Raw genomic sequence first — 27,372 nt, forward strand, 5'->3', positions numbered from 1 at the left:
GTATTTGAATGGCACTTTCAACTGGTAACCTCTTGTACTACACCTCATTGGTTTACTTGATTCTGATTGGTCAGTTAGAGCATTCTCAGTTCAAGTGTGTTTGTATTGCTGTCATTGACCAATCAGATTCAAGTATCCCAGAGAGTAGTTTACTGAAATGAATAAATGGTTGATTAATAAATGTGTTGATGAGCACTAAAAAGTAAGCATCATATTGTTTTTCTCCCTTAAAGAAAGTGATTTTATTCTTCTCTATCATTGTAGCTACAAGCGTTTCATTCCAGACAGTCTGAACCGGACCATTAAGCAGCGTAACTTCCTCACACGCATACGCATCAGCAACGTTTTCAAAAATTTCCTCAACGAGTTCAATAGCAAGACCATCCAGGACAGCAACATAACCCTCTATGACCTGAAGGTCAAGTATCTCTCCACTCTTGAAACACTGACCCAGGGCCTGGGTCGGGAGACTATTGAGCCCAAGAGCCTGAAAGTATCAGCCGAGAGTGAGAGATTTCTGGCCCACACACTTCCTTTGGGGGATGACGGACTGGGCTATGAAGTGCAAGTGTCCGGAACCACTGGGATCTCCTGGAGGAGAAAGCCTGTACCAGTGAGTTTATTGCTTTAGGTTTTCTGAGCTTGTAGATTTGTAATATATTTCAATTACATATTTATCATCAATTCTGGATTTTATATCATGGATTGTTTCAGTTCGGTTTTTTTTTTTTTTTGTCTTGAATCCTTTTTAATAGAATCTTCTGACAGTGAAAGACAAAACCAAATCTAAAAAGAACAAGGCTGACAACAAGCAGAAGAATGACAAAAGGAAAGACAGCGCATGGACACTTTTCTCTGACTTCTACGAAATCACCCACATCGTCATTAAGGAGTCTTGTGTCACAATTTACAGACAAGACAATAAAACCATGGTAATTTTGTCATTTCAGTTTCTGCTGCACTGTGTCCTAACCAGGTGCATTTTGATTCCAGTACAAACATTTATGCTGAATATGGTACAGTAATAACCAATTAGAGAATATTTGATATTTAATGTAGTAGAATTTGAAGTCCGATTTGTGGACTAAGAAGATTTAATGATGGGCAGGGTTTTACAATATAGCTGTGTTTACTCATCTGCAAAAATGTTATTTATTGTGGCAATTTAGGGCTAGAACTCTGCACCTGGTCAAAATGTTGCGTAAAACTTCCATTGCTCAGTAACGGTTATATGATTCATACTGATATGATCCATAAACCAACAGGCATGAGTCATGACTTAAGAATTCATGCGTATAAAAATACATTTCATTGGATGAAGTAGATAGTAGTGACAGGTATGTTACAGTTCTTATTCTACAAAGGTGTTCCTCTTCTTTGGTCCACAGGAGTTGGACCTGATTTATCGTGATGCAGCTTTGTCCTTTGCTGCACTGGTTGACGGTTACTTCAGATTGACTGTCGATGCTCATCATTACCTGTGCACTGAAGTCGCACCCTCATCAGTGGTCCAGAATTTAGAAAATGGCTGTCATGGACCTATCTGGTATGACCATATTAGCATATTTTGGTTTTTAGATGTCCAAATCAAGGATCATACATATAGTTTGAGGAAATATTTTCATTATGAACTCTACAGTAAAAAAAAAAAAAATTGGGGTCAAAAAAAAAATCTTTTTGGAAAAGAAATGAATTCTTGATGCAATATTTATTTTTATTTTTATTAAAAGTGCTTCTTTTGAACTCTCTGTTCAGTGAATAGTCCTAAAAATGTATCATTGTTTTCATAAAATGTTAAGGAACACAACTGATAAATTAAAAATACATCTTAACATATAATCAGATGGAAAATTTAGTTTAATAGTATTTCACACGATCACTGTTTTTACACTATTTTTGATCAAATAAATGCAGCCTTGGTGAGCAGAAGAGACTTCCTTAAGTAACATTAAAATATCTTGACCTCAAACTTTTGAATAGTTATGTAAATGCTGCAGTGACATGAGACCCAGTCTAATAATGGTCACACAATGTTAATTTCACTAAAGTAATTAAATATAAGTACATGTATATTTCTATGACCATTGTAATGTGACTCTGTAAAGTGTTACCAGTTTAGTATCATTGCTTTTGTCAAGATGCCCATTTTTACAAGTATTAGACTTTCAAGAATGTGCTTGTGTATTAAGTTGCAAAGACGTGACACAACTATGAATAATGGATCAAAAATAATAAGAATTCCATGGCAATAAGAAATGTAATACTGCTCGGCAATGAAGTCAAGATACATTTGGTTTGGTTTTATTTAGTGGAAATGGTGGTTAATATAGATACTTGTATAACATAAACAACTAAGTTAAGTTCATGAGTTGGATTTGGTGTAAATTCAATTCAATAGCACTTTGTGTTATGTCTGAGCACCTTGTAATCATGGTAAAATAATGTTTGGCTTTTAATGCTGTAGTTATTTAGTATTAGTTTAGATTATAACAGCTGTCTTCAGGAAAGTCATTTTGCAACTAGCTCTGTCTGTTTTCTCTACAGCACAGAGTATGCTAATCATAAACTTCGTCAGGAGGGAAATGAAGAAGGAACCTATGTCCTGCGCTGGAGCTGCACAGACTATAACTACATCATCATGACTGTTGTCTGCCTTGAGGTACACGCATGCATTCACCAGTCACAAAAGTCTAGTTTAATTTGTACAGTTGAGATAAACAATTTTGTGAAATCAGTAAACTGGAAACTGAAACCCTTTGTCCTGTTTGTCTTGCTTGGACAGGACAAGTCTTGAATTGCCCAGATTTTCTTTATGTATTCTCTGCAGGAAATCAAGAAGATCTGGTTCTTGTTGTGCACACTCCCAGACAATGACACGTGTTCATATAAAATATAGCACTGATTATCTGTGAAATATTGCAACACCACATTTTGGCAGCAAATGAGCATGAAAATGATTTTCAGAAGTTGGCCATGAATATCCATTGGGATCTTGCTTTAGGCTACGTTTAAATGACAAAGATGTAGTCAAAAACTGAAACGTTTTTACGTTGCGCTTTTAAAAAGTTTCACGTATACATGACAATGATTTCAAAATAATTAGTTATTGCACATATCCATGAAAATCGCCAAAAACACTGTATTACATATGCCAGGCCAGTAGTTGGTGCTGTCACCTTGTAAGTAGACAGTACCTGTAGGGAAGTGACAATTATGTGTTGTATATGATGCGTTTCCGCTGTTGGGTTGTAATATTGGTGAGGTAAATCCACACTTTGAAGCAACAACAGTAACAGGTAATTCACCAATGTTGTGTATGTTTGTTTGCGCGTGCATTTAAAATCGACCCGTAGTGTATGTCTACATACGGAACATATACGAAATGTACGTGCATGACGTCACTGTTTTCAAAGATTCCTGTATTGGGTTTTTACACGCAAATGATAACGGTGCCACTTTCAAAACTTGCACTTTGAAACCCGTTTTCAAAAATATACCTAAAATGTCCACATCCAGTACCTAAAATGATGTCGTCGTTTAAACGAACAGGCAAAACGCATTAAAAGTTTCTTGTTTTTGGCTGAAAATGTTGTGTAAATGCCCACTTAGTGTTTGTAGCTTTGAGGACAACAGTTTTGGGACCAGATCAGTCCAAGACAATGCATCCATTTTCAGATTTTCTTGGCAATTATTATTTAATGTGAGAGCTGTATTTTACTTTATAAGTAGCTGGAGCAGAACCACAAACCACATTGGGGCTGTTACACATGCTGGATCAGACTGATGCATTGCTTTTCCGTGACAACTCCCTTGTTCAGCATGCTGTACAAATAGAATTGTGTTGATTAAACTGAGGTGAACTCTACTGATCAACAGAAAGTTTATAAGTTTGTTAAATACATATTCAGGATTAACAAAGAAACAAGGAATTAAATGCACACATTGTGTCATTCTAGGTTTTCTGTACGTTTAATGTTATCAGCATTATTTACAATGTAACTAGTCTCCTTCAGAAACCCAACATCTCACTGGCACCAAAAGCAAACTTACCTTATCTTAAAATTATTTTCTCTCCCTTCGCTAGTGTTCTCATGCACCATTTTTCTTGGCTTTTTCTTTTATGCTTTATTATGTTTTCCCCCCTTTTTTCTGTCTCTCATGTATTTTTTCTCTCTCTTTTAGATGGACCTATGTGAATCCAGGCCTGTTCCCCAGTATAAGAACTTCCAAATTGAATTTAGTCCACAAGGTTACAGACTGTATGGGACAGATACATTCAGGGCCACACTAAAGGAGCTTTTGGAGCACCTACAGGGCCAGAACCTGCGTACAGAGAACCTGCGCTTCCAGCTGCGCCGCTGCTGCCCACCACAACCCAGAGGTACCAGCACTCGTTCTGCTCTATCTGTCATGTGATAGAGGACCATCTATGCAGTATCATTGAGAGATGCAGATAATCCATCCATATATGCCATCTCAGTCAAACATTCATTTATTCATCCAAATTAAACATCTCATGCATCATTCTGTCTGCCATTCAGTCTGGCCATTCATCCCAATTGAACACCTCCTACATTAGTCCATCTAGCCTGCCAGTCATCCATCCCAAATATGTCGTATATTGATTTGTCTATCAGTCCATCCATCCATCCATCCAAAACCACCCGTACATTGATTCACCTTTTTGTCTATCCGTCCATCCTAAATACTGATCAAATATAATGTTGAAAAAATGTTGAAATTCATTTGATTATTTTACTGACAAAATTTTGTAGAGATTCCTGCTTTCATATTATTTGTATTCTTGAGGTGAAGCTAAACTGGAACTGTGTCCTGTGTTTCATTTGATTTCAAGTAAATTTAATGCATCGCCTATTCGGATAATCTGGGATTTCCACTAGAAAAAGCCCCTAAAATTCTCTCTGTAGAGAAATTGATAGATTGCAGTCCTAACACATTGTCCTATATATGAATAGTCCTATCTTCTACTGAAACTAAAATCTTCTTTGCTTTGCCGAGTTTACTTGAAGCTACTAGCTGAATTGTCAGGATTTTCCAGTGTTTGGTGTGAACTGGTGCCCGATGAATGGATCTCATTGTTTTCTTGTTAAATTCTTTAGCAGTTATGAGGATGTGGAAATTTTGGTGTGGTGTGCGAAATATGACATATTTACTTGCCTTTTATTGTCACCCGTAATTGGTGACTCTTGCATCTGTTGAAATACCACCAAACACAAGTTTGTGTAAACATTCAGTTTCAACATGACCTTTCAGTTGTGTTTTCAGTAAATATACAGGTATGAGGGGCAAATTAAATATAAAAAACACATCTCTGTAATTAAGTGCTGATAGTCTAAACAGACTAGAGAGTGATTTAAAAAAAACAACTTTGACAGTTCTCTAAGTAAACTAGATTATCATAAGCTTTAAAAACTTGGTATGATGCAGTAACAGGAGAAGACATCCCTCAATGAAGTTATCGATTTGACGGTCTTTTACTTTTTGGAGTTTGAATATTCTCCAGAGTTGAATCACAAAAATAAATACAATTCTGAAATGACACAGTGATGAATGATGAAAGATGATAATAAGAACTCCTGTTTTTGACTGAACAATCTCTTTATCGTATGCGTTTAATTAGCATATATAGCTAGGATGGCACATTATATCACATGAAATTAATTAAAGTAACTTGTAAAATTGTCATTAAGTGATAACTTTCTATCTTTCTTAAATACGGGATTTAGATAGTGAGTAATGATGAACTTAGCAAAATTAGAATTTTCCATGATCATACATTTCCACGAATAAGTACACAAATATGTCAGGTCAAGTCAAGTAGCAAAAACAAAAATAATGTGTCAGTAATGCAAAAGGATAAAAGTAAATATTAAATTTTCAGTTTAAGGCAGTTGTTTAGTCAGGTGTTAATTTCTGTAACTTATTTATGACTCATCAGTTTTTAATGTATTCAGATATAAGTCAGACATATTGGTAGGTTTGTGAGTGTTGCTTGTGTTTTGAGTGTATTTGTAAGCTCAAAAATTAAAGTATAAATATTGTATAAACCCTCTACGTCACGTCGATTTTATCGATAATGATAATTAGCCTAGGATATTTTGTTATTATGTGACATCAGAGGGTCAGTTGGGATTTGTTGAAGCATCGAAAATACATTTTGGTCCAAAAATAACAAAAATTATGACTTTATTTAGCATTGTCTTCTCTTCCGGGTCTGTTGTGAATGTGTTCACAGCGCTGCTGACGTGTTTTCTGGTGCGCCCATAACAAGATAACACGTCAGCAGCGTTGTACGTCAGCAGCATCACTGCAGTGTTGTGAACGCGCTCACAAAATGTATTTTCAATGAGTCAGCAAATTCTAACTGACCCGCTGATGTCACATGGACTACTTTGATAATGTTTTTATTACCTTTCTGGACATGGACAGTATACCGTACACACATTTTCAATGGAGGGACAGAAAGCTCTCGGACTAAATCTAAAATATCTTAAACTGTATAAACTGAGGTCTTACGGGTTTGGAACGTCATTAATGACATAATCTTCATTTTTGGGTGAACTAACCCTTTGACATCTTGTTTACTGAACTGTTGTATAAAATCAATATCACATTTGTAATCATGCTGGATTTGGGAGAAAAACAGCACTCTGCATCTGATTTATTGATTTACTAAATGAAATGTTTAAATGAATAAGTTTTCTGCCCTGATGTCTTGAATATTGTAATTGTTTTAAATGCATTTTAACAGACTGAATCATGAACTGAAAGAACACACTCTAAACGTGCACTAGTTTAACCTTCGTCACGTAATGTATGCGTGCACTCTGTAGATGTGGAATGACCTTCTCTTCTTGAATATGCATTTTTGTTTTACACCTTCATCTAACTAAACCACAAGTCTCCGGAACATGAACATCCCTACAAGAATCTTTAAGTGGTTCAAGCTGAAAGAGGAATTCTCTTTTTTGTAGTGCTTTGTTAGTGTCAGAATGCTCTCTAGAGAAGTCTGATATCAGCATGCAGTCATATCCTCATATGACCTCGGGCAGCTGTGTGTGCATCTGGCAGCTAATAGCTTTGTGGTCTCATATTTCAGCCAACCGAGCCAGGACCAGATCTTTTATTCAGTTAACCATCAATTGGATCCCCAGCCTGACCGAGTTAAATGCTCCTAAGAGAGTGTGACAGATGTCTGTAAAATGCAGAGAAACCAGGGTCCTAATGTAACTTTTCGCCACTTCTTCCAATTTCTGATCAATTAATGTTAATATTTGTCTTTAAATTGTGATTCAGCGAATCTGTCATTACTCAAAAATGTTCAGGTATTAATTTTTTTTTTTTGGAAGAATTTATATAGAAGTAAATATTGCAGTTTATTGAGATTTTTGTATTGGTTTACTGGTACATATGAATCCTGAGTAACTACATAACCTCCTTTGAGTGCTCCATCAGTATTTGCAGTTGTGCAACAGCTCTATACTAATGCGAACCCAAACATCAGGAAAGTTTTAATTGTTAAAAAAACGCCCTCTTATCGCACATTAGAGACTGTATCAAGGCTTGTTTACATCTGCTTCTCTAAGAGTACATGCTGAGGCATCAGTGACAGGCAGGAAATGTAGTAAATGTGGGTTTCCGTTGTTCACATCTCTTGATCTCTTTATTTGCACTCATAAAAACAGAGCTCTGTAGGTCTGTATCAAGATGATGTCAGCAAGTAGACAAAAGACCAGCTGATGCTGCAAAATGAACATAACAACACACAGATTTACATAAACACAAATGACATTTAATATACCTGCACGTATGGCCCCACACATGCTCATTGTTTGGATGTAGCAAGTGAGATGTTTTTGTTGAACTTGCACACTGTCACTGCACAGCTTCCTCTTCCCCATTCTGTGTTTAGGTGGGGGTTGTTATACCCTGTCTGTACACCAACACGTGAATTAAGATGTGTTCAAAATAAACATCCATGGACAATCAAAACAGAGGCTCAACTTTTTATATGGTGCCCATGAATCACAAATTATTTTCTTCCATCCTTCAGAAATTTCCAACCTTTTAGTGATGACCAGAGATCGAGAGCCCAACTCACAGAGACAACCTCAAGTCAGCCAGCTGAGTTTCCACCGGATCCTTAAGGAGGAGATCGTACAGGTGATATTTTCATGCAGTTTAAACCAAACTCACTGTAGACTTTTTGCATGGCATGCTTTTAAAAAAATAAAATTAAATACAGAAATGGTTTAAAATCTACTGTACACATTCGTAAAAGGGGGTTGCATAGTTGGTGAGTGAAAATGTACTGGCTATGGAACTATTTATATATTTTTTTATTAAGGTATTTAGACATGAAAGTTATTGTATAAGAAATGTATACTTTTCTCACGAATGAATAAAAATTGATGAAAAGTTAAGTTTCAACTTTTTAACATAATACGAAATGGTTCTTGAGCACCAAATCCACATATTAAAATAATTTCTGAAGTATATTATGAAGGATGGCTTCTGCAAATTCAGATTTTTCATGACAGGAATAAATGACATTTCAAATTACGGTTATTTTAAATTGCAGAAATATTTTTTAAATGTATTTTTGCTCAAATATATAAAAATATATACTTATTTTTTCCCCAAAATCATTTTAAGAGATCTTTCCAACCCCAAACATTTGAACAAAATGCAGTTTGGTGTGTAAACTACGAGTAGATGTTTCACTATAGGTTGCTGTGAAGGGTTTGTCTCTGAAATTGACTTAAAATTGTATGCTATGAATAAGAGTTAGTTAAATGACTACCTGCTTACTCATGTGTTAACCTTGTCTTTAAATTACATTGTGTTTTTTATTCAGGGTGAGCATTTGGGGAGGGGCACGAGGACCAACATCTATGCTGGTGTTTTAAAGCTGAAGACTGAGGATGATGATGACATGGGGGGATACTCACAGGAGGTGAAAGTGGTCTTGAAAGTGTTGGGCTCTGGACATCGAGATATCTCTCTGGTAAGAAGCACATGTGGAATTACATGGCTTGCTCATTTCTAAATGAAGTTTAGCAAACAAGATTATTGATTTCAGTTGTTGTAATGTGCGGGTACTTTTTAAATAGTTAAAAGTATGTCTTTCTCGGTCATCTCTCAGGCTTTCTTTGAGACAGCTAGCATGATGCGCCAGATCTCTCATAAACACATCGCCCTGCTGTACGGAGTGTGTGTTCGCCATCAGGAGAGTAAGTACATGGTTTCAAATTCTAGCACGCTGTAAATTTGGGTAAAAGTTGTTTGGTGTGTTCTAGCCTTAAGTAATTAACATCTGTTTCCAGACAGAGGGCATAAATCTTAAAGACAAGGTCTTAGAACTAGAACATTTGGTTTTCTTTTATTCAGTGTTGTTGTGGTTTTGCATGACAAGAATGAGAAATAGGTCATTCTGTTTTATTCCACTTATAGAGTTGTACCCAGCAATCATAGTTACTGGTGCAAAAGTCATTTATTTATTTACAATGAGAACATAGAAACCGTCATTCTCTGCCTGAGCATGTAGATCTGGCACACTGGTACTGTTATATTTCATCTTATTTTAATTTGTTTGTTTATTTAACAGGAACAGTACACTAGGCATTGCTACACGGAGACAACCGATGCTATGTACATAGGGCATATAGCATAAAGCTAGTTTGCAGCTTTTACATAAAATCAAAACAACCCAATAAAAAACAAGCACAATCATTACAAGAAAACAAACAATTATAAATAAACGTATTTATAGATATATAAAGACAAATGTGTGTGGGTGTTTTCCATATTGTCATACCTAAGCCCATATGCAACTTCCTTGTTGCTAGAAAATCACAGAGTACCGTATTTTTCGGACTATAAGTCGCACCTGAGTATAATTCGCATCAGTCCAAAAATACGTCATGATGAGGAAAAAAACATGTATAAGTCACACCGGACTATAAGTCGCATTTATTTAGAACCAAGAACCAAGAGAAAACATTACCGTCTACAGCCGCGAGAGGGCGCTCTATGCTGCTCAGTGTAGACGACAGGAGCACTGAGCAGCATCTCTGGCAGTATAGAGCGCCCTCTCGTGGCTGTAGACGGTAATGTTTTCTCTTAGTTCATTTCTCTCAGTTCATGTCAAATTAATTTTGATAAATAAGTCGCACCTGACTATAAGTTGCAGGACCAGCCAAACTATGAATAAAAGTGTGACTTATAGTCCGGAAAATACGGTAATCAAAAACTAAATCATCGCCTTGGTAGCAACATAGCGTATATTAGAAAATATTAACATAGAACTGAGTCTAATTGGATGAAATTTTTGCTTTATGCTTCTGTGCCATGTAATGTTTCATAAATGCTAATTATGTGAGGAGGAAGCTGAAAACAAGCACAAAGCTCCATTCGAAGGTTAAGTAAAGTCTGCAGGTTATGTATTTCAGTGCTCCAGACTCATTCTTCCCACTGGTCGCTCTTTTGCAACTTTCTCATTTGAGCTCATGAGCACATGATTTGGTTGCAATTGTTTAGTTTTTTTGCTTCAACGTGGGATTAATCAATGCATGCTGATGAACTTTTACCATAGTTTATGGTTATATGGAAACGAAAGACGTTAACATTCAACCTGTTCTTTTTCATAAGTAGTATTATTTGTGATTAGAATTTTGTGAACGGAAGTTCCTCTTTTACTATGTTATAAGCTGAGGGCTTTGCATACTTTAATTCTTGAATTTAGGATCCTGTTGTCACATTTTACAAGAAAAGATAATTGTTTTTCTTACATCTATGCCTTTCGCTTTTTAAAACCAAAACAAAAGACGGATATATTGTTATTCTTAATTAAAAAGCACAACAACAATAAAAAATGATGATGCAATGACAAACAAGCATACCTAACGTTTATTAACATTAACACAGATGATTAGTTTTTGCTGCGCGCACCTTCACGCTCGTGCTTTGAAGCACTGCCCCGTTCAAACGAGTAGCGTGGTTTTGTTATGCTTTCAGTTTCGTCTGATGTTTCACAAATGCAACAGAAATGGCAGCACTTATGAGTTAAACAACACTTAATTGCAAACCACACTTCCTGTCAACTGAACGACAAACCTAAATACTCTGAGGGTAACTGCCTATGTGCACGCGATGGGTGTGTCTGAAGAGAAGAATTTGCATATGCAAGCAGGAACCGTGTTTGTGTGTCAGAGAGAAAGAGAATTTGATAACGGTTCTCATTTGCATAAAACACCATGTGCCTCTCTCTTCCCTCTCTCTGTCTGTAGATATCATGGTGGAGGAGTTTGTTCAGTATGGTCCTCTGGATCTGTTCATGCGCAGACAGAGCACACCTCTCAGCACCGCTTGGAAGTTCCAGGTTGCTAAACAGTTGGCTAGTGCCCTCAGCTATCTGGTAAAGAAACAAACACAAATGCACAAAACCTTGCCAATCTTAAGGCGAGACACTACAGGCGAAACCATAATTATTTTTGAGATTTTGGGCTTTTTGTCTTTACTTGAAGTATTTTTCAGACTAGTGGAAAGAAGACATGCTAAATACACTTTGTTATAGCACCAGATTTCAATTACAATACATATCTTCAAAGACTGTTTTCTCAAAATGAGATTCTTAACTTCAGTAAGACTCAAAAGTTTTATTCCTATCTATATTCTGTAGGCTTAAACATGTTAAATATGTTTCATATGGTACAAGTGAACTCACAAAAGTATAAAATACACAGCTTGTTCAAAAGGTTCTGGTCAATATGATTTTTTAATAAATAATTAATTACTTTTGATCTAAATTAATCAAATGTGATTGTAATGACATTTATCATTTATCATTTATGCTGTTCTTTTGAAATTCTATTCATCAAGGAATCCTTAATCAGCACCAGATCAGAATTAAAGACTGGAGTAATTGCTGCTGAAAGTTCAGTGTTGCCATAACAGGAATAAATAACATTTACATAATAGTTTCAAATGGAAAACTAGAAGAGTTTTAAATTGTAATAATATTTCACAGTGTGACTGTCTTCTGTATTTTGTATAATATTTTGTGTATTAATATTTTTGCACTTACTCATGTTTGAACTTGTACATAGTGTAACATATCAATAAAAGTTCTTGTCAAATGTGAATAATGTGACTGCTGTGTGTATCCTGTAGGAGGACAAGAAGCTGGTTCATGGTTATGTGTGCAGTAAGAACATTCTGGTTGCTCGAGATGGTCTGGATGGAGAGGGAGGACCCTTCATCAAGCTGAGTGACGCTGGCATACCCATTACTGTCCTGAGCAGAGAAGGTGAGAGATTCATTAGGACCACTTCATTAACACACTATAAACATTCACACAGGGATTACTGTAGTTTTTCCTTAACAGCATGTTAACACATTATCAAGGAATTGATAAATGCCTTCATAACCTTAAAATAACACCTCTTATGTGACATTAATGCATTGTCTTTATATAAGCATTATGGCCTGCTTATAAATATGTAATCATCCTGCTTATAGGCATGACCACTTTTTCAGCTTGTTAGCATATTATCGGCATTCATATAGACCTCAAGTTCATCTTATTAATGCTGTATGTAATATCTAGAAGATTACATATTAATCTGAAAGGTTTTATAGTTATTGTAATTTTTTTATTGTTATTTTAACATGGTGTTTGATACAACAATTACATATTTTCTATAAATGAACTAATAATAATGTAAATAATATTATTATACTGTCCAAATGATATTTTTGTACCATATATGCATTTATAAGAATATTGTATATGGAAAAAGTAATATGGGTAAAAATGTCAACTATTATGGAGTGTCTATCCAGGATGAATGCATCTGTGTCAGTGTGGGGGATCTAATGGATGAGCTTTATTGGACTGTGAAAATGGACTGCTTGGAAAAGATAACTGACAGGAATTTTGTTGGCTGAGATCCAGCTCCGATCCCTGAAGCACTTTTAGAAACCAAAAAAGCTCTTTGTGAGCTGTGTGCCGGGGACTGTTACAGGAAAGACTGGTTGTGTGTTTATCTGGGGTTTGGGTGGGTGTGTGTGCTCCAGAAAGGGGCTCCGAGAGGTATTGAGTTGAGCAGAGAGAACACGTGTTCGATGAAATGTCTTTATAAAAGACATAACAGCTTGTAAAGATGACAGCAAAGATGACTGTTGAAACTACAGGGTGTTTTTGAACGAGGAAATGGTTGTGGAAACCCCCTAAAATGAAGATTATTTACCAAATAAAATCCAGCTTGGTGGTTTGAGTGTTAGTTTTAAGCTACTTGATAAAAAAAAAAAAAAAAAATCAGTCTAGAATGTTGTTCTTCATTACTTTTTGTGCGTGTCTGCAGAGTGTGTGGACAGGATTCCTTGGATTGCTCCCGAGTGTGTACAGGACACGGCTAATCTGAGCATAGCAGCGGATAAGTGGGGCTTTGGGACAACTCTGTGGGAGATCTGTTACAACGGAGAGATACCGCTCAAAGATAAAAAGCTCACAGAGGTAACAGCATACATTACATTTATTTATACTGTTGGACACTCGTAGGTGTAAGCATGATCTTTTTTGTGCTGATAAATGATGCATTTTTCTCGTCTGTCATCTCTCTGAGCAGAAGGAGAGGTTTTACGCAGCGCAGTGTCAGTTGGCTTCACCTGACTGTGAGGAGCTGGCCAAACTCATGACCCACTGTATGACCTACGACCCTCGCCAGAGACTCTTCTTCAGGGCCATCGTCAGAGACATTGACATGGTGGAGAAACAGAGTAAGGAAAAGGAATCGGCAGAGATAAACACTAGATTAGTTATTAAAAATATACCAAAATAATAGATTTATATCCTTCCTTATTCTCCATACTGCCCTCTTGTGGTTAGTACCAAGTGCTACAGTCATCTTGGTGAAAGTACCTACGAAGTCTATTTTGAGTGTTTGTTAAGGTTTCTTTCACCTTCACCTTTTTTTCTTTCTTTTTTTTTTTTTTTTTTTTTTAAGAAATAATGCTTTTACTTCGTAAAGACACATTAAACCTATCAAAATGGTCCGTTCCAAGACATAAACAGATTCTAATGTTACAAAAAACATTTCAAATTCTTTTGAATTTTCTATTCTTCAAAGAGTTCTGAAAAAATATAACACTCTAGACTGGTGTAATGGCCGCTGAAAAGTCAACTTTGCCATCACAGGCCAAAATGACATTTGAAAATATGCAGTATTGAAATAGAAATCACTTCTTTTAAATTATAATACAATTTCTCAATATCATTGTTATACTCTAATTATGATTAAGTAAATGCAGCATTGCTGAGCATAAGAGATTCTAAACATTACATCATTACAATGATTCTAAATCATTAAAGTCCCAAAACCTTTGACCGGTGATGTAGATCAGTTGTAGTTTGGCTTATGACTATTTCTACTCTAATTTACCTCTACTGTACCTTTAAGATATCTATGTTCAAGACCTCTGTTAGGATTGACTGTTCTCTATGTGCTGTTGTAGATTACTCAGTGTTATTTAATATCCTCTTTAATATTTTCTCTCTAGATCCTTCCATTCAACCTGTTCCCATGCTAGAGGTGGACCCTACAGTGTTTGAGAAGAGGTTCCTCAAAAAGATCAGAGATCTTGGAGAGGTATTTTCTGTGTGTGTGTGTGTGTTTGTGTGTGTTGTGTCTTTAAACTCATCAAGAACAAACTGCTTATCGTTTCGCTGTCCATCTGCTGGTTGGACTGAAGTACATCCTCATTGTTTTCAGGGTCACTTTGGAAAGGTGGAGTTGTGCAGGTATGATCCCCGGGGAGATCGGACCGGAGAGCTGGTGGCTGTCAAATCTCTAAAGCCGGAGAACCGAGAAGAGCAGAGCAGTAACCTGTGGTGTGAGATTCACATTCTGAGAGAACTTTACCACGAGAACATTGTCAAATATAAGGGCATCTGCCAAGAAGAAGGTAGACCACAAATCTAAACATCATAAATAATAACACTGTAATGGCTTTTGGTGCCAAGTGCATGGATTGGTTGAGTAAATCTTGTTTTCGTTTTAAGGTGGGAGATCTATTAAGCTCATCATGGAGTTTTTACCGGCTGGCAGTCTGAAGGAATACCTCCCCAGAAACAGAGCTCACATAGACCTTAAAACCCTGCTCAACTATGCTGTACAGATCTGCCAGGTAACATCATGTTTGTGTGGTTTATGATGCTTCAGTAGATATCCAAGATAGGGACTATTTGTGGTATTTACCCCTAAACCACACAAAGAAACAATAACAAACAAACACATAAGAGCAAAAGAAAAAAGTGTTATATTCATTCCTGTTCACTAATACAAGAAAATGGCACAGCCGATGAAAAAAGACTGCACTTAAAGTAAAACATCTTGTAAACTCATCAGATCATTACACATTCACTTTAATGCAAAATAGTTGCAATCTGATAAAATAAATATAATTTGCATTAATGCAGTGACATAGTAAGTGAAGGTGTGATATGGAAATACGATGTAGTATATTAAAAAATAATAGCGGTAGATTGTGAAACTATGAGTTATTGGATATAGTTTGTGTTTTTAAAGAATTCTCTCAGGCTGCATTTATTTGAGCAAAAATACAGTAAAAAGGTATTATTGTGAAATCTTACTATTTTAACTCATTTAAATCATATATATATATATATATATATATATATATATATATATATATATATATATATATATATATATATATATATATATATATATATATATAATTTTTTTTTTAACAATGTAAGGCTTTAATGTCCTTTTTGATCAATTTAATGTGTCCTAGCTAAATAAAATGATTAATTTCTCATTAAAAATTATACTCAGTGATTCCTAAATATTGTGTCCGTTTTGTCAACAGTTGCTTTCCGCATTGCTTGTTTTTGCTCAGCTCTTTTGTTGTCCTCAGAGACCAACAATAACAACAGCTGCTTACAGAGATCCTTTGTGCTCCCTGAGCCCATTTGTTCTGTTTGAAATCCAGACCCGCGCTGTAACATTGTGCTCACCCTTGCCTTTTCTGACCTCTTAACTCCAGGGCATGGACTACTTGGGCTCTCGCAACTACATCCACAGAGACCTGGCGGCCCGGAATGTTCTGGTGGAGAATGAAAACACGGTAAAGATCGGCGACTTCGGCCTGACCAAAAGCATTAAGGATAACGAGGGTTATTACACTGTGAAAGATGATCTGGACAGTCCAGTGTTCTGGTAAGAATAACTCATTTAGAGGCCTTGCAGTGACCAAGGACATTAACCTAGATCTCCATTAAATCTAATATGAACCATGTGCGTGGGTGATGTCATGTATCCATTAGTGCGTGTAATTTTAAATTCCCTTTGGGAAATCCACTTTGTAATGATTCTTTTCCTTGTTTTCTTAGGTATGCCCCAGAGTGCCTGATCCACTGCAAATTCTACAGGGCGTCTGACGTCTGGTCTTTTGGAGTGACCCTGTATGAGCTGCTCACATACTGTGATACCTCTTGCAGCCCTATGCCAGTAAGTGGCCAGTCCGATGTTTTTAGCCTTGTCCCAAAAGCCTTAAGACATTGCAGACATGCTCTTTGGTGTTGTAATTAGCATATGAACACCCATTTGAAATCATAAAAGTCCCCTACACATTCTGTAAAAAAAAAAGCACTTTAGTTTAGTTTCTTAATTTAGTATCCTGATTTTCTTGATAGGGTATCAAACAAACAGTGATCATTTAGTATCTCTGAGATAGTTTTATAAAATACACTATTATAGTATCTTTATATTTTCTGCCTTCAGGTTAATATTTTTTTTATATATATATTTTTTTGCTGTGTTTGTTTTTTGTTATGTTTTTAATTTAATAAGAAGTTATTGATTTTTATTTTAGTTTAAGTTATTTTAGTATGTCAAGTTATAAATGAAAACAAGAAATGTATTTTTCAGAGATATTTCAGTTTAAATGTATTTTTACTGTAAGGAAAATGTTTTTATGGTTTTAGTTTAGTAACTATAGTAACCCTGGTATCAAATAAAATGTTTTATCACAATAACATTAGAGCTTCCTGTCAGTAGGCAAGGCAAGTTTATATAGCACGTTTCACACAGAGATAATTCAAAGTGCTATAGTATACACAAAAAATAGTAATGGTTAAAAAAAATGAATAAAAATACAATGAAAAGAATTTCAAAAGAAATATGGGGGATCAGTAATACCACGAAATATAACAGCTGCACTAAGAACAGACTTATGTAATTATTTTTATGTAAATATTTCCTTATGTAAGTATTTTACTTTTGATTGCATTTCTAATTCAGTGTATGATTATGAGCAGCAGGAGGGTAATACAGATTTGTTGCGAAGCACTTTTTAGAAAGCCCATGTTCATTTGTGTATGCTGAGAGAAGCCCTTGTTTGGGAGGTTACGATGAGTCTGTGTCTCTGAGAAGACATTAATCAGATGGTGTCAGTCTGAGGCAGATGTCTTAGCCAATGGCTGCGGTAGATGTCTGCACACCATCCCCACTTTTTTCTGTATGCCGCTTTTGAAGGAAACGTCGTTTTTGAGGGATTTGTCAAATTTTCAGATCGACTACAGTGCAGACGCACAGTGTAATGCTTCCTCGCCCACTGAAAGCGTTAGAGGTGGTTTACTAGAGGAGACGTGGATGAATGTTTAATAACTCAGCGCTTAATTGAAGATTAGTCCAGTGACCCCACTTTTCTCCACCCCCACAGGTGTTCCTTAAGATGATTGGTCCAACACAAGGCCAGATGACTGTTACACGATTGGTCAAAGCCCTGGAGGAGGGAAAGAGACTTCCAAAACCAGACGGCTGCTCAGACAGGGTAATATAAAGCTTTACTAAAACAAAATGGTCTGGATTTATATTACAGTTTCAGGTCAGCAAGAGAAAAAATATTTGTATGTTTTTAGCAAGGATATATTAAATTTATCATGATTATAAAATAAATAGTAAATACATTTACAATGTTTAAAAAGATTGTTTAGAATAAATGCCATTGTTTTTAATTCTGTTAACAAAATGCTAAAAAAAAATATATCATGGCTTCTGCAAAAATATGAAGCAGCACAACGGTTACAAACATTGATAATAAGAAATGTTTCTGAAGCAGCAAAAGAGCATATTAAAATGATTTCTGAGGATCATGTGGATCATGAGTTAAGACAATTAAAATTAAATGAAAATGAATCTTAGTCATCACAGGAATAAGATTTTTTTTTTTTATTATATATTTTAGTGTATATATTAAAATATATTTTAATATTAACTGTTTTTTTTTGTTTTTGTTTTTTTGAGAGAGAGAGAAAAAAATCTCAAAAACAAAGCAATATAAATCATTACTAACCTAATCTTACAGATCATATTGATGTAATAATATTTTACTTCAAGTAACCTCTGAGATCTTAAGTAATGATAGAGAATTCGAAGGAATTCTAGTCCCTAACCACACATGTCTAAAGGAGCAACCGTTGCCTAAAAGACCTTTTTTTTGTTTGTTTTTTAACTGTCAAGACTTGCTGCTGGTAACATATACACGGGAATAGGTCTTTTATATTTGAGCAAATGTAATTCTTCAATTTCAATTATTTACATAAAGTATGTGCACTTTTTTGGTGAAGTATACATTTATTTAAAAGTATATTGCTTGCTTTAAAACATATTCTTTAAAATAATATTAGAATTTTTTTATTTACTTAGTTTAATAATGGTATGCATATTTTCGCTTTATTAACATTTTGCATTTTTACAAAACCCCTTGTAGCCATGCCTTGGTTGTAAATCCTGCCATAGGATATCCCCTGCTTCATGAATGGCAGAATCCCACGTTTCTTTTATGATGGTTCAGGGCTAGATGATTAAACAGCAGGTATGAGCTGCGCTCCAGGGCTCGCGTGTGATTTTAATCTTTGGTGTTTTGACAGTTGTACGGTCTGATGAGGAGATGCTGGGAGGCGACACCTGAAAAACGGATCGACTTCAAAGGCCTGATTGACAACTTTCAGCAGATGCTGGAGAATCAGTAACCATGGAAATAAGACGGGACGCAGACTCCACCTCTTTTGCGAGAGAAAGTTCCAGAGAGGCAAAAAAAAAAACAAAAAAAAAACCTATAACTGTGCAGTGTAGCACTCTTTCAATATACTCTCCTTCCCTCGTGTTATGAGCTCATATATAAACTGCAGACTTTTGAAATAGCCACAAAGAAAGCGCTGGAACCACTGAAGCAGACCGTAGACGCTATCTGGACTCGCTCTCTGAATATGCAAATATGTAACTGCCAGTCTTCTCTTCAAGTTCAAATGCAAGCCGGATTGGTGCAAAAGGTGAATTTTGACTCGTGACACTCTCAGCTTCATACTGTGCCTCAGCAGCCACCGTGATGCATGTATGAAAAACCCATCGTTTCCCAAGGTGCATTACAGCATGCGCTGTATGGATTCTGTCCATCATTTGCAATGACTGAACCCTGTTCTTTGGAAGACGAGGAAAGTGTCGGAATGTAGATTTATATGTGTGGTCGAGGGTTTGGAGCTTTGATGAGTGGATGTCGAGTGGATTGTGCCCCTTCTCTTGAGACAATTGACGTGCAAAGTATGCTAAGACTGTAGGTTTGTCTGACTTGGAGCGGACAGATTTCCTCCTTGGAAAATTCCAAACGTGCTGGATTACCGGAGAACTTTGAAACCGCATAATCAGTCAAGATGTACTATGCTGCCGCATTATCATAACTGCACTTCTTCTCTGAGCTTCACAAATGCCACAGAAAACTAAAGAGGATGATTCTGAGAACATGTTTAAGTAAATGCTTAAAATGGGCACTAGGGGGCAGCAGAGCAAATGAAATATCCACAAAAAAAAAGAAGAAAAAAAAAAAAGATTTTATTTTGTGCAAATTATATTCCAGACTTGCTAACTTTCCAAAACTGAATTAACCGTGTAAGGAGAATACCTTAGTATTTTATTTGTTCCTTTTTCTTTTTTATCAAAATGTAATTAAAAAATAAAACGTTTCTATCGGAGAAATTTTGTCACTGTCTAAAAGATGGACGCTGACAGTAAAGAAAAGGATCAGGGTGTGTATATAAAAATTAGTTTAGCTTCTTAACAGCCTTAGCTGTTATTCATACAGCTAAAAGAAGACTAAATATTCAAAGACGCACTAATTCCCATCAGATTATGGTTAATCCTCACACATGGTTCCTGAAAAGAGAAAATGATTCATCTCCCAGGTGGTTTAGCGCTGAAGGAATTGTGGTCGCTGTGTTCAAACCTACGCCTCCACGGCGGCCACATTGGAGTTGAGAATGGTAAGAGGAAAAAAACAACAACGAGAAATGTAATTTTCCTGTCCTTTAATGTGGAATGCAAAACAATTTCATCTGCTCAAAATTAAACCCAAACCTATTCCCCTCAAAAAGAATGACCACAAAATTGTGTCCAACAGGGTAAAATGTACATAAATTCACATAAAATAAATACATGTTTTTGCTGTTAAATACTCAAAAGCATTGAAAACATCTACTGAAAAAAAGGAAAAACTTTGTTTGTCTTGTATTGCAGGAGTATAGGCATGCTTAAATTCCACTGTTTCTAAAAATAGCTTATTCACAGTAAAGCAATATCAATAGAGTTTGGATTATAAAATATTGCAAAATGTTAATTCAAGGTGAAAAAAAAAAAAAAAACTACAAACTTTCCAACTAAAAACAGGCTGCAATATGAGTCCAAAGCACAATAGTGTTGAAAACCCTGCGTGTTTGAACAGGCAACTATACCTTCTACATCAATAAGAGACACTTTAGTATTGCAAAGCTTTGAGATACAAGCACACACGTACACGTTCGGGACTTTCAGAGGGGTAAAAGTGCAGAATTGGAAAAGATGCATTACAGTCTTGACTTGAAATACAAGGGGAACATCAGCAAAAATGGTAAGAGATACAAGGTTCATAAATGCAAAATAGGCACAATTTTCCACCCTTCACCTTTCTAAAGAAACAAGAACAGTTTAAAGAGAGAATTGACTTTATTTAGGAACTCAACCTCTCTTTTCAAGGTAAAAGAGTCCGAGTCGCCTTGATTGAGCAGTGGATCGGTTGGAGAACAGGGAGAGGAGAGACTCATGGGAAGATGACCAGAAGTACATGTGCTTTATAATAATCCCTGTAGAGAATCATTTTGCAACAAATCCCATGTCAGATTATCTAGAAACAACCGGCACCCGTCTGAACTGAACTAGAGCACACTGAACACTCACATTTAACGTTCTGTTCTCAACTTATTCTACTGTTTCCTGGAAAAAAGGCCTCTGTGTTTATAAACGGTGATTTTGTGCTGAAAGTGGGACGCAGAGCCTCAGGTAACGATGTAAATTTGGGATTGTCTTTATACACGTCATAAAACAAAAAAGGCATCATAAATAGGATGCAACAACAGAGGCTCCTCCACAGATGTGTTGTCAGTCTGTTGTGGAGGTGAGAGAATGGCTTTTAGAGAGAGGACAACCAAGAGAAAATCACTTCAAAAGAGTAGAATAAAAGAAGGCACACAGCCTTAATCACTAACGGACGAACACGCCAGGCAGACACCTGGATGTGCTGTGGCAACAAAGCCAAACAATGGCTCCTTTTATGACTATCTGTCTCATTTACCACAAATAATATCTAAACATGCTTAAAACAAGCTCAGTGCAAAGTAAAAGGGATAGTTCATCCGAAAATGAAAAATCTTTTTTATTAATTTACTCGTCCCTTTGGTACACACTTAATTATGAAATTTAAAAGAATGAACTTTTGGACCATGTGAGTAAATGAATGCCAAGAATTGTCATTTTTGGTTGGGTGAACTATAACTTTAATAATTTATTTTCTTAATTTTATTATTATTACTAGGAAAATAATTATTTCTTTAATGAAATGACACTCTAAATAATAAACTAAAACTGCCAGTAGGTGGTGGTAAATGTCTTAATGATTAAGTCAGCGAGTCATTTATTCGTCTGATTTGTTCAAATGGCGGATTCATTTAGGAGTGAAGTAAAGGGGTTCATTATGAATGGTTCATTGAATCATTAGGCTTGTTCGACTTGAAGCGGATCATCACCATCAGAGATCAAAGAGCCGCAAGAGCTTAGAGAACAGACGACTCCTTGTACTTCTGAATCGCTCTCGCGGTACTTTGATGTCATACACCAGGGTTCCTCAAATCTAAACTCTGCAGGAAAGTGGATCTCGTGGGCCAGATTTGAGGATCCCTGTCATACACCAATCGGTCTGTGCAGCGCCACTACAAATCCATCGCGACTATTGCCAATGATTCAGCGTGCCAAATGGTTCACTAAATTTGTAAAAAATTAAATGCCGCTGTGGGGCACAGTTATGATTTGTCTTTATATTTTGGTTAGCAAAATTGATCAAAACAGACAACATTGTGTCTAAAATAACACAATATTAACTTTTTAATGAGATGTTGTATGAGATGAGTATCACATTTGCACTTGTGTGATATTGCACTTAGCCTACAGCTCGTGTGATGTAAATACGAGACAGCCATATCTTGAATTTTAGGGATATTCTCTAGGCCCCATCATGCGATAAGTTGTTGCCAGGCCTCATAATAGTCATCAGTCATCTGTATGAAATGGCAGGTGATCCACACCGGTCTGGGACAGGGCTGGGACATTTAACTGCGTTAAATGTGTTAATAATTTTAACAAGTTATTTTTCTCCATAATTAATTATTCTAATTAAAGCATTAAATTACCAGCCCTAAATTATATATATATATATATATGTGTGTATGTGTGTGTGTGTGTTTGTCTGTGAATGTGTGTGAAAAATGACAAAAGCTTAGTAAAATTATATTATATATATAAATATAAATTAGTTAAAAATATTAAAAATACTACAATGTAATGGAATATCAAGGTATGTGTGTTTGTATACACACACACACATGTTAGTTTTTGTGAAAAGTGGGGACATCCCATAGGCGTAATGGTTTTTATACTGTAGAAACTGTATATTCTATGGCCCTTCACCAACCCTACCCCTAACCCTAACCCTCACAGGAAACTTTGTGCATTTTTACTTTCTCAAAACTCATTCTGTATGATTTTTAACCGTTTTGAAAAATGGGGACATGGGTTATGTCCTCATAAGTCACCCTCTCCTTGTAATACCTGTGTCATAACCATGTCATTATACAGAGTTGTGTCCTGATATGTCACAAAAACAAGAGCACACACACACACACACACCTGTTGAGTTCCAATGGTTTGGAACAACATGAGGATGAGTAAATAAAAACAGATTTTTTCAATTTTGGTGAACTATCTCTTTAAGACTTCATTTGTCCCATTGGGAGATTTATGTCACTTGTTTTAAGAATCTAAATTAAGACAAAAAAACTTCAACATCGATTAATTTAATACCTCACATATTTTGCCTCTAGTGTATATTAATCTTTTTTTATGTAGATTTTAGCAAAAATAAAAAAGACTGATATGAATTAAAAACAGGATTTTTTTTTTTTTTTTGCAGCGTAAAATGACCAAAATACAGACTCTCTCCTTTTAAAGAAGCAAGGAGTTTAAATCACAGAATAACAGACCACTAATATCCATATAAAGGCATTACGTTAGATTATTACTATGTGGGTGTTTGCATGAGTGCTGTTTTAATCCAATACATAACCACTCTAACCCTTGACTGCCCTACCAGCAGACTATTACTACTACTATACTAATGTTTTATTATTACTCGTACAGTTATTAAAAAGCAACCACTGGCAGCATTGTAGCTGAAAGTTGTTTGGAGGTCACCCCACCGACACTTGGGGGGTAAAGTCACCTTGACGTATGTGGTGGGGTTATTGCCTTAGCCATGCCTTCTCTGAGCGCCGTGTTTTAAGGCTCCTGCAGTTTTCAGAATGGCTGATCGTTCCTACAGATACAGCAGTATGTACAGAAACACACGTTAAAGATTAATCCTCAAACACACGTTTCCTGTACACTTCGGAAAGCCAATCGATAGTCAAGATAAACAGTGACACATTAAGCAAGACGTTAATATTAATAATATTCTCAATGTCTGTACATGGTAAAAAATACACTCATTTCGTGGAATATACAATATACATTGGCTATGCCCTACCCTGTCAGAAAAAAAAAAAAAATCTTTGAAAACTGTTATTCTCTGAGTGTAGCTCAATCTTTATCAGCCCTTAACCGTTGTATAGTATAGTAAAACACGGACACAGAACCCCCCCCCCCCCCCCCCTTCTGGAGTGGAATGGTACGTCCCGCCTGGGAGAGAGGTAAAATAGCAGAACAGAAAAAGAGAAATATCAATTATCGTAACAGATCATTTGGGATTTAAGAGGTCCTGCCTGGCGTCGGACAGAAATAACAACAGTACCCACATCCACAGAAGAGTAAAATGTACAATCTTTTCATAAATATCAGTTATAGACTAAAAGTTAAGGCCTGGACATGACAAAGGGCAACATACAGTGGGCAGTTGAGAGCGAGTGCGAGTTAGATCCTCTTCTTCTTGAAGTAGTCGGCATACTGGCCCCCGAGACCCTGTGAGTGCTGGCCTACATACTCTGATGTCACTTCCTGTGTGGGCAGTGCGGGGTATTCTCGCTTCTGCCCTCTAGCCTGACTCTAGGAAAGAAAGAGAGGTTGATTTTAAGAGAAGTGATTACAGTGATTAGAATGATTGCACCTGTTTGATGCTGGTGATGATGTTCGTGACTCATTGTTCACTGTATGCTTGAGTTTGAGTGGCATTCGGGTTTTTTGTGTTCCATACAGTAAATGACTGACGCCGTCTCCCTCAGCCCACACACACGTCTGAGGAATTTTCTCTGACTCTTGCACTAGGATAAAGCGCCCATTGTTGAATCAGTGAAGCACCGTTAGAGATGTTTATCTTTCGAATGTGTCACTCTTCTACTTCCAACCGAAGAATACTTCCAACTGAAGAATAAAGTTTGTGCCAGAATCCTACCGGCTTCTTCACCATCAGGCAGAGCAGAAACACACACACACACACACACATACACGTACGTATTCAGTTGACCTATCAATCATTCTACATATCATTCCATATATTGTTGTTATTTTCTAAAATATTTTTATTAGAAGTTACAGAGTTTTTTTTTTTAACTGAGGTTCTAAAAAAATCTATTAAAATGTTGGCCTTATGAATGTAAAAAATTTCATGCATACACCATTTTTGATTGAAATTGTGCTTGATATTTAATTGTGTACACTTTTATTGGCCTTGTTAAACTAACCTAACTATTGTTTTTGGCACCAAACACAAGAATATTTAATATTAGAGGCCATTACTAGATATTTTGGACTCATAGGTAATAAATGTTTTTATTTATCATTTCAAAACCTTTAGTACGGAGCCCCGCACATGACATGCAAGAAAAAATAAATAAATTGTGTGCACGATTTACAAATTTGTTCCTTCAATTTACTAAAACGTGGACACGATTACTATTGCGTTCCCTCGATTTACTATTGCATTCGCTCGATTTGCTAAATCGTGCACACGATTTAGCAAATCGTGGGAACGAATTAGTAAATCATGTGTACAATTTATAAATTGCGTGAATGTAATAGTAAATCGAGGTAATGCTATAGTAATCTTGTGCACTTTTTAGTACATTGAGGGAACAAATTAGTAAATCGTGCACGCGATTTAGCCTTATATTATTTCCTGCATGTCATGTGCGGGGCTCCGTACTTGTGTGATGGATCACCTTATGGTTAGCAATGATAAATAACTATTGGCACTTTGTGAGGCTGTGATCTATGAAAACCCATTTTTGCCTCAAAGTAAAAAAGTAATTTGCAGTATTTGCAAGCATGGTTTAAAATAAGAAAAAGAAAACACAGATAAAATTATGAATTATAAAGTTACAAGAAACAGTGGCAGAGTCGTATATAGTCACATTGTGTGTTTTGAAGTCACAATAGCTGTTTCCATAAACCTGTTTTTATGCGCATTTTGAAGTATCAAATTATGGATACGCCAAAAAAAGGCGTAATAATACTTTTCATATTTAATAATGACTTGCACCTCAAAGCAACCAGACGAAACACAATGAATGCGGTCATTGAATTTCGTCTGGTTGCTTTGAGGTGCAAGTCATTATTATTAAATATGAAAAGTATTATTTTCAGTGGCTTCTACTTTTCTTAGTGATATTTAGTGCCAGTTTATCAGGAAGTGATGATTTTATTCTCTTTAGATTTGTTGGATGTAAACTGTGCTTATTCGTAAATCGCAATTTTCAAATTTTGCGCTTAAGTTAAGTTTATAAAAAGTTATACTCTGAGATATAAATTCACAATTGGGAATATAGTAGTCACATTGTAAGTTATGAACTCCAAATTATGTGACAGTTGCAATTGTAAAATTGATTCTTTGCCTGAGTTTGGACAAAATCAATATATTTTTTACATTTCAACAAGGGTGTGATACTTTGTATGGCAAAATTTTTGTGGTTCATGTGGATCATCAGATTCTGGTTAAGTTTTTAATAAAACTTTTTGCTGCATTTATAAGCTGCTTAGTTTGGAAGCGATGTCTCAGTAAGCATCGTGCATGTTTTCTGCTGCTACACTAAACATAATGGACAATGGACTTTCTTTGCCCACAACATTTCACTAATGTGTTCACACCTAAACCTTTTCGAATTAAATTTGAATTTTTGTTTTCGTGGAATTTAAACACGTTATCTTTCAGGTGTCTAATGTTTCACATGCAATATGGTTTGTTTCACTTCTCTTTCTCACACACACAACAATACACACACTTTATATAGAAAGACACACACTCACATAATAATAGTTGTTCCAGTCAGTGGCCGTGGCTGCGGCAGGTGTGTGTGTGGCAGGATTGGGTGTGTGTGTTGATGTGATGAAGCCAGGCATGATGGGTAGGGCACTGTAGGTGGGCAGCAGGGTCTGAGCAGTGCCGTTCAGAGAGGTGTGCAGAGGCCCACTCAATGGGGTCTTCACCACCTCCACCTCCTATAGAGAGACACCATCAAACATTTATACATACACTTACACTGTATCCCTCCATATGCAACACACACTATTCAAATTACAGATCTCTCCTCTCTCTCACACACACACTGGCCCAGCTGCTGTGCTGAGGAGTGATGGAGTGTTTTCAGCAGGATCTCATGTCCTGAGAGTGTCATGAGACTGAGTGAGGAATGTGTGTCTGACCTGAAACACCACCTGCCACTACATTTACATAAGCTCAAACACCCCACACAAATAC

General features: G+C 36.2%; 2 protein-coding genes across 2 annotated transcripts in view; one reads left to right on the forward strand and one right to left on the reverse strand.

The window, feature by feature from the left end:
- The window catches only part of LOC113100073 (tyrosine-protein kinase JAK1), a 40,080-nt gene extending 20,003 nt beyond the window's left edge, over window positions 1-20,077 (forward strand). Inside the window, exons 6-24 of the mRNA XM_026264943.1 lie at window positions 265-613; window positions 756-932; window positions 1,389-1,546; window positions 2,545-2,659; window positions 4,183-4,381; window positions 8,075-8,184; window positions 8,879-9,028; window positions 9,167-9,254; window positions 11,310-11,437; window positions 12,193-12,328; window positions 13,386-13,537; window positions 13,650-13,800; window positions 14,581-14,669; window positions 14,793-14,985; window positions 15,083-15,207; window positions 16,093-16,265; window positions 16,439-16,556; window positions 17,770-17,880; window positions 18,980-20,077. Coding sequence (XP_026120728.1) covers window positions 265-613; window positions 756-932; window positions 1,389-1,546; window positions 2,545-2,659; window positions 4,183-4,381; window positions 8,075-8,184; window positions 8,879-9,028; window positions 9,167-9,254; window positions 11,310-11,437; window positions 12,193-12,328; window positions 13,386-13,537; window positions 13,650-13,800; window positions 14,581-14,669; window positions 14,793-14,985; window positions 15,083-15,207; window positions 16,093-16,265; window positions 16,439-16,556; window positions 17,770-17,880; window positions 18,980-19,081 — 2,824 coding nt within the window. The 3' untranslated portion in view covers window positions 19,082-20,077. The remainder of the gene's footprint in view (window positions 1-264; window positions 614-755; window positions 933-1,388; window positions 1,547-2,544; window positions 2,660-4,182; window positions 4,382-8,074; window positions 8,185-8,878; window positions 9,029-9,166; window positions 9,255-11,309; window positions 11,438-12,192; window positions 12,329-13,385; window positions 13,538-13,649; window positions 13,801-14,580; window positions 14,670-14,792; window positions 14,986-15,082; window positions 15,208-16,092; window positions 16,266-16,438; window positions 16,557-17,769; window positions 17,881-18,979) is intronic.
- Window positions 20,078-24,007: 3,930 nt separating this feature from the next.
- The window catches only part of LOC113100096 (ribonucleoprotein PTB-binding 2-like), a 63,458-nt gene continuing 60,093 nt past the window's right edge, over window positions 24,008-27,372 (reverse strand). Inside the window, 2 exon segments of the mRNA XM_026264971.1 lie at window positions 24,008-24,725; window positions 26,922-27,113. Of these exon segments, the coding sequence (XP_026120756.1) occupies window positions 24,594-24,725; window positions 26,922-27,113 (324 nt within the window). The 3' untranslated portion in view covers window positions 24,008-24,593.

The sequence above is a fragment of the Carassius auratus genome, chromosome 6 (assembly GCF_003368295.1).
Source record: "Carassius auratus strain Wakin chromosome 6, ASM336829v1, whole genome shotgun sequence".
NCBI classification, from domain to species: domain Eukaryota; kingdom Metazoa; phylum Chordata; class Actinopteri; order Cypriniformes; family Cyprinidae; genus Carassius; species Carassius auratus.